Consider the following 12,014-nt stretch of genomic DNA (forward strand, 5'->3'; position numbering starts at 1 on the left):
TCAGAAAAAAAAAGAGAATCATCGCCTCCTTCAGCCTGCTAGCTACACTCTCGCTACATCACTCCAGTATGTGGTTAGCCTTTGCCACAAGGGCTCACTTCTCTTATTTATTAAATCCTGCCTGTGCCTTTTTTCCCCAACTCTGATTTCCCACTTCTACCACTGAGAACGTGACATTAGACTCTGGACAGCACTTCTGCCTCCTCCGTGTGATTAAATAGCTTCAGCAGCTATTTGCAGCTGTGAACTTTTCTCTCAATTGAATGCGGATACCTAGATTTTTAACCCTTAACACTGAACAATGAAAAAGACACAGAGATGAAGTTAGTCTGCCTCTGAGATGAATCAAAGGTGTTTGTTCTGTTTTAAAATGTGGAAAGTTCAAAGAGGATGAAAGTCATGGGAAGGTTAAATGGAGAAGAAGGGAGCTACCAGGCCATACATTCACTGGGACTCGTGTCATCCCTATGTGTCTCAGACCCAGGCTGAAATATGATGGGTGGGAAGAGAGGAATTCTTCCCCCGAGGGGGGAAAGGGAGGAGTCACACATAAATTTGAATATGAATATCTTGCCTTAGGGCATTTGAAGTGTGACTCATTCTCCCATCCCCTCCCTCTTTCTGCTTTTCTTTTTGCTTCCCCTTCACAAATCATTCAGTCTGTCTTCTGAACCACGAATGAGTTCTCACATAATGCATACAAATACAGAGGAAGAGGATGGATACTCTCATTTAAATCACCCGCCACAGCATCCATCCAGACACTACATGTCCTTGAACATCAACCGAGGTATGACTGACACTTGCTCATTGAACTTTCTGCACTATAGTAGATAACGACAATAGGAACAGTGTCTCTTGTCCAGCTCACTAAATCAGAAAAATATGTATTTATAGGTTTAATGTTTATTTCTATGCAATATTTGTATTGTTTTGCCTAAAAAAACCCACCATGCATAAATGTGAAAATGCAGAGTGGAACTGCTGCCATTACTTGCCCTAAATTTCTGTAGGAAAAGACTTCAGGATCAAGCTCTGTAATGTAGGAATCAGCTTTAATGTGGTTAGTTTTAATTATTGTTTATTTATTATTACAGGAAATGGCTATAGAGACAGGACAGTCTGACTTTAATAGGAAAAAAACTTTCCTGTTTTGCCCTCTGGACCTCAATTTTTCAGAAAATGCTTACAATGCAGCCTTTAAGGTCAGATGGGATGAGGCAGCACTGGGCCTGAATGCACAGGTCATGTCATTTCCCTTCTTCAAATCCCATAGCTTCGCTTGGGATAAACCATGTACTTCAAGAGGGCATCCAGTCTTGAGTTAAATATTCTCCATATGAAAGGTCCACCGTACTGCAATGCCGTGACCGTTTGGTGATGGTAATTCTCAGGAACTCTTGAATCCAGAGAAACCTCAGCGGATATTTTGGACTCCAGAGGTTTCCTCAGGCAGGCTTCAGCCCGGAGCTGGCACGCCACCTGAGCACTGTGTGCCCCAAGAGCAGGAAGGATTTGTGCAAAGTGTAAGATGGTATGCAAACACTTCCTTACTCTGCTCTGACAGAGCAGAGTAATACAGCCCTGACAAAGGAGAGCAGGAGCACCACCTACTTCTAAGTCAAAGGATCACTACGATGTTTCACAGTTTCATCATTTGCCAAAAACAAGGAATCCCCAACCTGTTCTGTTTAATCCACGTCCCGTGACTCATTTCAAACAGACCTCTTTAACAGAGGCACTGCATCAGTTTGCATTTGGGTTGATCCTTAAAATATAATACAACCTGGAAGGGGAAAACTTTAGACAGTCACCTGATGGTGGGGTGGAGGGTTGGGAGTGCTGCTGAACAGGGTGTCTGCCCTCAGATAAATTGTTGGTTTCTCCCAGGGCGCTCTCTTCCCTTTGCTGTATGGTGGCCAGCTATCTTCACTTTGTTTGCCCTGTGCCTGGCCCTCACCGTAGGAATGATAGTCCTAGGTAAGTGCTGAAGCATACTGTGTTCCTTTGAATATTCATATTGACGCCTTGGAAACAACTGCACTGAAAAAAGGTGGCAGACTGACTGCAACAAGGATGGTTGTAGCTCATCCTCCCCACGTATACTGTTCTCTCCCCTCCTCCTAATTGCCTGCGATGAACATTCTCTGGCTTGGTGCACATAAGGCTTTGCAGGAAGCATTTTTTTTTAAATCTGGACCTGGGCTCAGAGTAAGGATGTAGAAGCCAAGATGATATATTCTGGACAGAGTGGAAGGAATGGATTCTGGCCTTATCCATCTATTACTCATTTATTTGCTAATTTGAAATCAGTTATAAAATTCTAATGTTGACTTTCATAAAACAGTTTGTTGTTTCCCTTCTTCTCTTCTACAGTTGCTCGAGTTTCTCCACTCGACTGGAATAGCAGCTCTTGTCTCCTTCCTTTGATAAACCTTTCGTGTTTGTAGACGAACATTTCATGTTTGTAGACTACTGTCTTAAATTAGTTCATACTAGTATGTTAAAAATGGACGTACTTCTAGCACTCACATTCATGAGGAAATCTCACTTTTTCTGTTTGTTTTACTCAGTCATCCCAGTTTACCTGAGATGTGCAAGAGAACTGAAGACTCTCATATTATCTTCTATCATGTGTGACATGACTGTACTTATACTTTATATCCCAGAGCCTGGACATAGTCATTCTGAGCCGTTGCCACCAAAAGCCAGCATCTAAATGCTGTTGAGGAAGAGATATTAAAAAAAAAACCCTCCCCACTTTCTTCAGAGAAATTTTACTAGCCTTTAAGAATAAAGAGGATTTTCAACCTGAAGTATGTTTAGAATTTTAGGTTTTTTCAAACTTCCTTTTTTTCCAAAACTTCCTTTAAGATCAATGTGATTAGTTCAAGATAGCCCTTCCAAAGCATATTTTTTTTGCTTTATTTTAGTCTTTTATTAGGTTACCAAGTGGCCTGCAATGGCACTGTAAGGAAACTGCATTTAAAATTTGGAAATCTCTTTATCCATCAATTTCTCATCTGCTCATCTCCTCACAGTATGTGACACTAGCATCAGAGTTGCATGTGAGCACACTGTTGCAAAAAGTTAATTTGCAATATATGATGAAGCACGTTATCATGCAGTAGCATTGCCACAGCTTTTTTGTCTCATGAAGAATGTCTTTATAAACTCCAGGTCTCAGAGGTTCTAAGGCACCTGCAGGACACGATGAAAACTTGCAAGGCCTAAAGCAGAGATTGTGCTTGATGAGTGACGCAAACAGTAAGAACAATAGTAAGTAGAACTACTGCTCACACAGCCTGAAATCTACGTGTTAAGCCTTATATCAGATTAAACAAGGGTGTTATATGCTGTATCAGATTAAATACTGAGTTTTTTTAAAAAAAATGAATGCGTGTAGGTGTGACCCATAAAGTGCCTTATGCATTTCAGCTCTGCATAACTTTGACTTTCCAGGCCTATGGATGCAGACTCCTCTACTTTTCCTTTGTCTGTTTATAAGGGACTGATGGGTTCTTTCTGTTCTAGAACCCGCATGTTCACTGTGCCCTGTAAACTGGAAATGGGTTGGAGGCGACACCTGTTTCTACTTGTCAGAAAAGGAGGCCACATGGCAGGAAAGTGAAGACTTCTGCTTCTCCCAGAACGCCACCCTTCTTACGCTGAAAAGGAAAAGCAAGCTGGTATGGTTCCAATCTTATTGGCATTTCATTGCATTGGTATCAACTATTCAAAACTCCTCACCAGCCAGTGAGGAGTCCCAGGTAGGTACCTCTTGATGTTACATAGTAATAGAGGTACTGTCGCCAAGGTCTGAGGCAATGCAGACTGCAGAACGTTCAACCACAAATGTGTAATGATGAGGTAGTTAGCAACACAGGACATTATTCAGCCAAAGAGGGGACATGAATGTCACGGATCCTGTGAAAGTTATAAGCAGTGAGTCCTTCATTCAGGAAATCTCTTGGAGTACTCTGAGAGGTATGGCTCTAAAAAGAATTGTTGCCTCGGTCTTACATTTAGTAGAGATTCCAGGCACAAAATATTCCTGTTTGTATGCCGAATAGAGATGTTGTCTCTTGAAAACTCTTATGAGGGCCTGATGAGGAGTTCAGAGAACCACTGTCAAATTACCTCCTTTGGTTCTTTCTTGATCACCTCCTCTCAGCAGTTTTTGTTTAGGTGCAGCAAAAAAACAAATACCCACAAGCTCCTTGGTGATAAAGGTTTTGCATTTTTATAGATTAGCATATCTCAAATATCACGAAAACAATCTTACTGGATTGGATTATCATATGGAGTTGATGCCTGGTCTTGGACAGATGGTACAAAACTTTCTACAAAAAGAATGGACTGGTAAGTTTTCTGAACTTAAATAGTTGGTGGTTTTTAACCTCTTCTTGCACAATATCCTCCCTGCGCACTGAAGGAAGAAGAAACCAAAATCCCATTAATGGCAAAGCTTCAAGGCAGAATACAGCCACAGATATATTTGGAGTTGAAAAACTCTTTTAAGTGTGACATCTCTGAAACAGAGAAAGAGTTTCGGAATATTGGAAGTGTGAGCAGGAGAAGGACTCAACAAACCAGTGCAACCAGTGACTGCTCTCACTGTTTAAACCCTTTCATTTTATGAAACATCCCATGACTCTACAGGAAGCAACCCACACTTCCTTCAAGACAGACGACCTCCTGAAAAGCCTGCCTGCATCAGCCTCTTCTATTCAGCAACAATTATCCCAAATTCTCTTCTCTTTGCCATGAACATTTTGAAACCTTTATTACACAAAAATGGTCAACATTAGGTGGACAGAACCTGTTTACTTTTTCTGTAAAATCTCATCAGCTTACTCAGTGTATTTCTAACCATGGGGAAAACATTGTATTCCCATTCTGTTCTGTGTGAAGTGATCAATGTACGCAGTAGTACCAGAGTCCTTTTCAGGGTCTGGAGAACCTTCTACGAGGGAAGATTCTCCAGCACCTCCGTGGAAACATGTGCTCATTTCATCTTGCAAACTGTCACACTTACCATGGCTGGGGGACATCAGGCAGAATGATCTGGCTTCTGCTCAGGCAGACCACTGCCTTTCAGTTTCCAGACCCAAATTACCACTACATAAATCAATGGTTGGAGTGACATAATCACTTGCAAGGAACTAGTACTACCTTGTGTTTCGATGGTGCGCCATATACAAGCTTTCTTTTTTACATCTTTGAGCTGAAGGCAGGTGGGAGAATGATCCTTCGGACTTGAATTATATGAGCTGTTATGTTCTTCAATATTTTGTATAACCCTTTATAAACCTTAAAATGACTAAGTAACTTTTGCAATAATGTATGATTGGCCAAAAGGGCTTTATGTTTGGTTACTTGTTTTTTTTTTTAATTTGTACATGAAATTTTTTACCAAGATGGTGTGGTTTTCTTTCTAGGATTGATTTATCCTCTGAGCAAAACTGTGCATACCTGTTCTATCATAAGTCAAGAGTTTACAGTGAGAACTGTAATGAGAAATATCCCTGGATCTGTGAGATGGCAGCAGTCCAGCTGATCTAAAAAGGTTATCAGCAGAAAAACAACTGGAAGAGTATGAAGAAGATTTTCATGTTCATATTTTTCAAAAAAGGGGTGTAAAATAATGTTTAATACAAATTCAGGGCAGAGTCCATCCTTTCCTGCTGGTGTATTCACACAAAACAAAAATGACAAAGAGACAGAAAGCCTTTGCAGATAACAAGACCCAGCAGTAATAAATATCATGAACCAGAGATGAGTTATTAGTCTCATTGTTTGAGTCCAGAAACCTCTACCTTAACAATGCTGACAATCTTAAGCATCACGTAGAGACAAAGAAATCAGAATTGTAAAGGCCCATGGGACCACTGTCACTCTGATTGGAATTTCATGTATATCCATTTCTACCAAGGGTCTCTCTCTAGTCCATTTCACCTTACTCAGATGATGAGTTTTCTCCCACTTCTATTTGTAAAGATGTGTTAACCTCCAATAACTCTTAACTATTTCCAGCCCTCTCTTCAGCACACTCACTTTCACTTATTCCTCCAAAACTCCAAGGCAAGCTTTCCTCTCTTTTACCACTTAAAGACATGTGACTTCCTTGTTCACTGCTTGTCAGTGAAGCATCACTTAGCATCCTCATCCTCTTTTTGACTGGGTATAGTATTCGAATTTTAGATATGTTCAAATTTTACTTCCAGATAATGATTATATTTACATGTAATTATAGGATCGTCCAAGAATATTGAGAAGTCACTGTTAAATGAGTTTTAATAAACAGTATGCTATTGTCATAATCACCATTGCAGTTATGCAGGGTCAATGGAAATAATGATTGGATTTTTCTAAGAACAACATCTGAGGGCCATTAATCTTCAGCTAACACAGAATATGTCCAGTCCTTTACCTAATGCATCTCATAATATGAAAGGATGGATATGTGGCATGAATGGCTGCACTGGCAGCTGAAATGCTGTGACAGTATCCAGAAAAGTATCAATTACTGAATGAGGAATTGAATTTTCCACTGTATCAGACAGTACATGTTTTTGGTATTATATATTAAATGTTGGGGGTTTTTTAGAATGGATGATTTTCTAAATCTAAGTAACTATATCTGCTATATCTTGTTCAGGATCCTGAGGGGAGGGAGGTGGGTAAAAAGCGAGCTCACAGCCCTGGACTTCAGGAGAGCAGACTTTGGCCTCTTCAAAGATCTGCTTAGAAGAGTCCCATGGGATAAGGCCCTGGAGGGAAGAGGAGCGCAAGAAAGCTGGTTAATATCCAAGGATTAAGTTCTTCAAACTCAAAAGTGGCCCATCCCAGTGAGTAGGAAGGCAGACAGGAATGCCAGAAGGCCTACATGGATGAACAAGCTGATCTTGGCAAAACTCAAACACAAATAAGAAGCATACAGAGGGTGGACGCAGGGACAGGTAACCTGAAAGGAACACAGAGACACTGTCAGAGCATGCAGGGATGAGGTTAGGAAAGCCAAAGCCCAAAAGGAAATGAATCTGGTGAGGGGTGTCAAAGGCAACAAGGAGGGCTTCAATAAGTACATAAGTGACAAAAGGAAGACTAAGGAGAATGTGGGCCCACTGCTGAATGAGACCAGGGGCCTGGTGACACAGGACACGGAAAAGGCTGAGGTACTGAATGCCACCTTTGCCTGACTCTTTACTGGCAAGACCAGCCTTCAGGAATCCCACATCCCAGAGACCAGGGAAGTCTGGAACAAGGAAGGTGTATCCATGGTGGAAAAGGATCAGATCAGGGAATATTTAAGCAAGCTGGACATGCATAAGCTCATGGGCCCTGATGGGATGCACCCACGAATGCTGAGAGAGCTGGAAGATGTCATTGTGAGGTAACTCTCAATATTCTTTGACTGATCATGGCAACTGGGAGAAGTGCCCAAGGACTGGAAGAAAACATATGTCACTCCTATGTTCAATAAGGGCAGGAAGGAGGACCCAGGGAACTACATGCTGCTTAGCCTTACCTTGATCCCTAGGAAGCTGATGGAGCAACTAGTTCTGGTAATCATTTCTAGGCACATGAAGGACAAGAAGGTGATTGGGAGTAGCCAGCATGGATTCACCAAGGGGAAGTCATACTTGACAAACTTGATAACATTTTATGATGAGATGATTGGCTTGGTAGACAGGGAGAGAACAGTGAATATTGTCTACCTAGACTTCAGTAAGGCTTTCAGCACTCTCTCCCATAAGATCCTCATGGAGAAGCTGATGATGTACAGGCTGGATGAGCAGTGAGGTGGATTGAAAACTGGCTAAATAGATGGACACAGAGGGTGCTGAGCAGTGGCATGAAGCCTACAGCTGGAGGCCAGCCACTAGTGGTGCATCCCAGGGATCAACGTCTTCATTAATGATCTGGATGATTGGGCAGTTTGTTAACGACACAAAACTGGGAGAAGTGGCTGATACACCAGAGGATTGTGCTGCCATGCAGAGGGACCTCAATAGGCTGGAGAAATGGGCTGACAGGAATCTCATTAAGTTCAATAAGGAGAAGTGTAAAGTCCTGCAAGTGGAGAGGAACAATCCCATGCACCAATACATGCTGGGGACCGACCAGCTGGAAGGCAGTTTTGCAGAAAAGGACCTGGGGTGCTGGTGGGCACCAAATTGACCATAAGCCAACAGTATGCCCTTGCGGCAAAGAAGGGTTATGGTAACCTGGGCTGCATTAGGAGGAGTGTTGCCAGCAGGTTGACGGAGGTGATCCTTCCCCTCTGCTCAGCATTGGTGTGGTAACGCCTGGAGTACTGGGTCCAGTGCTAGGCTCCCCAGTACAAGAGAGACATGGAGATACTGGAGAGGGTCCAAGCAAGGGCCACGAAGATGATGAAGAGACTGGCGCATCTCTCCTATGAGGAAAGGCTGAGGGAGCTAGGATGGGTTAGCCTAGAGAAGAGAAGGCTTGGAGGGGAAGTTATTAATGTATATAAATACCTGAAGGAAGCATGGATCCAGGCTCTTTTCAGGGATGTTCAGTGACAGGACCAGAGGCAATGGGCACAAACTGAAACAGAGGAGCTTTCCTCTGAACGTCAGGAAACACTTTTTTACTGTGAGGGTGACCAAACAGAGTCACTAGTTGCCCAGCAAGGTTGTGGAGTATCCCTTCATGGAGATATTCAAAACCAAACTGGATATAGTCCTGGACAACTGGTTCTATGTGGCCCTACTTGAGCAGCGCGTTGTAGCAGATGACTTCCAGAGGTCACAGAATCACTGAACAGTTGGGTTGGAAGGGGCCTTTAAAGATTGTCTAGTCCAACTCCCTTGCCCTGAGCAGGGACATTTTTCACTAGGTCAGGTTGCTCAAAGGCCATCCAACCTGACCTTCAACACTTCCAGGGAGGTGGCATCCACAAATTCTCTGGGCAACCTCTTCCAGTGTCTTACCACCCCCATCATAAAAAATTTCTTTCTTATGTCTAATCTAAAACCTACCTTCTTTTAGTTTAAAACCGTCGCCTGTTGTCCTGTCGCTACAGACCTTGGTAAAAAGTCTCCATCTTTCTTAAAGTTCCCTGTATATATTTAAAGGCCAGAACAAGGTGTCCCCGGAGCCTCCTCTTCTCGAGGAGAGGCTGAACAACCCCAACTCTCTCCACCTGTCTTCATAGGAAAGCTGTTTCAGCCCTCTCATCTGAGGTCCCTTCCAACCTCAACCATTTGGTGATTCTGTGTTTTTTCAAGAGCTCATATTTTAGACACTAGTGAATAAAAATCTCTGTGTGATACCAATGTGGCCATGCTCATATGGGGTGCTCAATTTAATATCCCCGCCATTTTTTAGTGGGGACACTGCTTACAAAAATCCCCTTGTTATTGTTCCAAGTTTGAAAGTGACTCTGAGATCTTTACTTCATGTTGGAAAATTGAGTTGAGTAGACAAATTGGAAAGGATATTTTGATATATTCTTGTGACGCTTAATACATTATGTCCACTAGAAACTTGACGCATATTTCTATATGCATTTTGCATAGGGATGCAGCTGGAACCACCACATTCAACAATGACACATCTTGGCCTATGAATGTGTGGTCGTTGTGATACAGTCTTATTTATACAGCAGAAGAAACTGCTCCCTTTCCTTGGGTTGTAATATTATGCTTCAAAATGCAGATTTTTTTAAGTGCATAAGACTTCTGCCATAGGCAAGTTGATGTTATTTATTTATTTATTTTCCCGTACAGAATACTGCTTTCTAGCTACACAATTCTTATTAAATACCTGCACCACAATTTGTGCTATGACGAGCCTTCAACTGAATTTGACATTATAAATAGCAGCAAATATGACTCTCATTTGACTGCCCATCTCCAGGAAATGCTTTACCCACAAAGGCCACCTGTGCATCTTTCACATTTAAGTGTGTTCCAACTCAGTGCTGCAATTCCATATGTCACTTGAGACCATTTGTTTGTTTGTTTGTTTGTTTCAGATGCTCACTGTTACTAGTTATGTTCTTCTGAAAAAAGCCCAATAAATCTAAAGAATGAGAGAGGAATAAAATACAGGAAACACTCAATACAGAGGAAATACTGGCTTTGCTGCTGATGGCTTAATCAGACTTACATAGTCTGTCTCTGCCAAAGAATATTTCCCAACTCTGAATATTTTTGTTTCAAATCAGAACAAAAGGGCAACCCTTCTACAGAAGGAGTGAGCATTTCTTCCTGCTCAGTTTCCTGGTGGGCCTCCAGAATGGTGAGGAGCAGGGAGGGTAGGTAAATTTTCAGGATAACAGGCATATGTGTGATTGCAAAACACTGACTGAATTTCTGAAATAGAAATAGGCTTCTCTGGAAGCATTTAGACAAGCTCTGCATTTTAGTTTTCAAATGTAAAATCACAAGTTTCTTTTTACTAAATTTACAGCAGAGGAATCTTAATTTAGCAAAAGGAGAAATCCCCACATGACTCTAACCAGGGAACTGGAAGATGAGTAATGTTTCCTTTTTTACTTCTTTTTTTTAGCATTAAAACTAGTTCTGTTATCCAAACGACAAAGGCTAGGGTTCAGATGGTGGTGGAAGGAGAATCAAAGTTTCGAGAGAGGGCAAAAGATTAGTTTAAACAAGTCTGAATGCATAGGTTTAAATAGAGGTCCCCAAAATCCTGACTCTGTCTGCAGAATTCAAAGTGCACAAAAAACCCCTCTCTTCACAATTTGTCATGGCTTTCACTTTGATTTTAGGTCTAATACACGAACACTCATTTTAAACAAAACTGAAAGCCTTCACAAAATTTAATATTTCACTCAAAGCACCCAATATACAGCCGCATATATTGTGATATTTTCAATAAATCATTGTGCTTCTCTCCTTTCTTCCTTGTTCTCTCAGCGGTCCTTAGCAGAGGTGATTTAGCAGCATTTTTCATAGATCATGTGGCTGTGCAACTTGAAAAATTACAGTATATTTTGCAAGGCCTGCTGTTTATAGACAGCAGCTTCTGTCTCCACCTGAAATCAGAGCCGCATCTATTTTCTCTCCTAATTATGAGTATTGGGATCTTGGCGGAAGAACATTTTTCCCCACTTGGATTTGTTTAAGTTTTTATGACGCAGGTGGTTTACTGACTGTCTGACACCAAGGGTAAAGAGCATGACAATGCAGAGAAGAAAACTCATTAAAAAGTAAAGCTGTGACACTCCATTCAACGTTGCATCTCTGAGCTTTGCTGAGAAATGAGCTATTTGTGCAGCTATATGTCAATATGAAGCAACTGAAAGCTAAGTGAGCAGAACATTTTTTCTCTAAAACGCGTAGGCACTATGAAGAAAAACATTCATGAGTTTGGTAGATCTATTGAGACGAATACTCATTTTGGGAACAGTAGGGAAAGCATTAGCCAAGGAGCACTGAGAGTGGCTTGTGAGCTGAACACTTGTTTTGTAACAACGTGGCATGGGTACAATGCTTATACTCTGCTTTTAATGGACATTGTATTGAACCAAAAAGGCTAATTATACACTCAAGATCTTTTGTCACTGTGAATATCATAACACCAAGAATACAGAACTGGCTGTGCTAATAAAACCTTATGGCAACAACAAACAGCAACTAATTACTGATCTAGTGGTGGCTGTCAAAAAAAAAAATTGCCTTTTGTCTTTTTCAGCGTGCAACAAAACCTAAAGATTTGCCTATGAGCATTGTATGACTTGAAATGACTCAGTTAATTCAATTAAAGGTATGATTGCATGCTGTCTTTTGAACTTTGTCAGTTTTACATGCTTTCTGCAGCCAAATGACAGCAGAGATGCCATCGATCTTAAGAGAGATTGACATTGAAGTTGCAGTAATTTCGAAGGATGAGACTTCGCAGGTAGCTGTGCAAAAAACGGTCAGCATGACTTGCAAAGCTGTGGTAAATCTGTTTCTATCAATCATTGCTTACTGAGAACGTTCCCTTTATTCAGCAGCACAGAACGGATTCCTGTG

The 12,014-nt window shown here is 41.4% G+C and overlaps 1 protein-coding gene across 1 annotated transcript; it reads left to right on the plus strand.

The window, feature by feature from the left end:
- Positions 1-659: 659 nt before the first annotated feature.
- LOC141737797 (natural killer cells antigen CD94-like) lies at positions 660-5,774 on the plus strand. Its single transcript, XM_074572767.1, has 6 exons — positions 660-790; positions 1,891-1,980; positions 3,181-3,279; positions 3,535-3,689; positions 4,250-4,362; positions 5,442-5,774. Exons 1-6 carry the CDS (start codon positions 679-681, stop codon positions 5,563-5,565), a joined length of 693 nt encoding a protein of 230 aa, XP_074428868.1. The 5' UTR covers positions 660-678; the 3' UTR covers positions 5,566-5,774.
- The last annotated feature ends 6,240 nt before the right edge of the window (positions 5,775-12,014 follow it).

This window comes from Larus michahellis, chromosome 1 (genome assembly GCF_964199755.1).
Source record: "Larus michahellis chromosome 1, bLarMic1.1, whole genome shotgun sequence".
Taxonomy (NCBI): domain Eukaryota; kingdom Metazoa; phylum Chordata; class Aves; order Charadriiformes; family Laridae; genus Larus; species Larus michahellis.

Coding starts and splice junctions, on each gene's coding strand:
- LOC141737797 (XM_074572767.1), top strand. CDS start 679: ATGAGTTCTCACATAATGCATACAAATACAGAGGAAGAGGATGGATAC. Junction 791..1,890: donor GTCCTTGAACATCAACCGAG/GTATGACTGACA, acceptor GGTTTCTCCCAG/GGCGCTCTCTTCCCTTTGCT. Junction 4,363..5,441: donor TCTACAAAAAGAATGGACTG/GTAAGTTTTCTG, acceptor TTTTCTTTCTAG/GATTGATTTATCCTCTGAGC.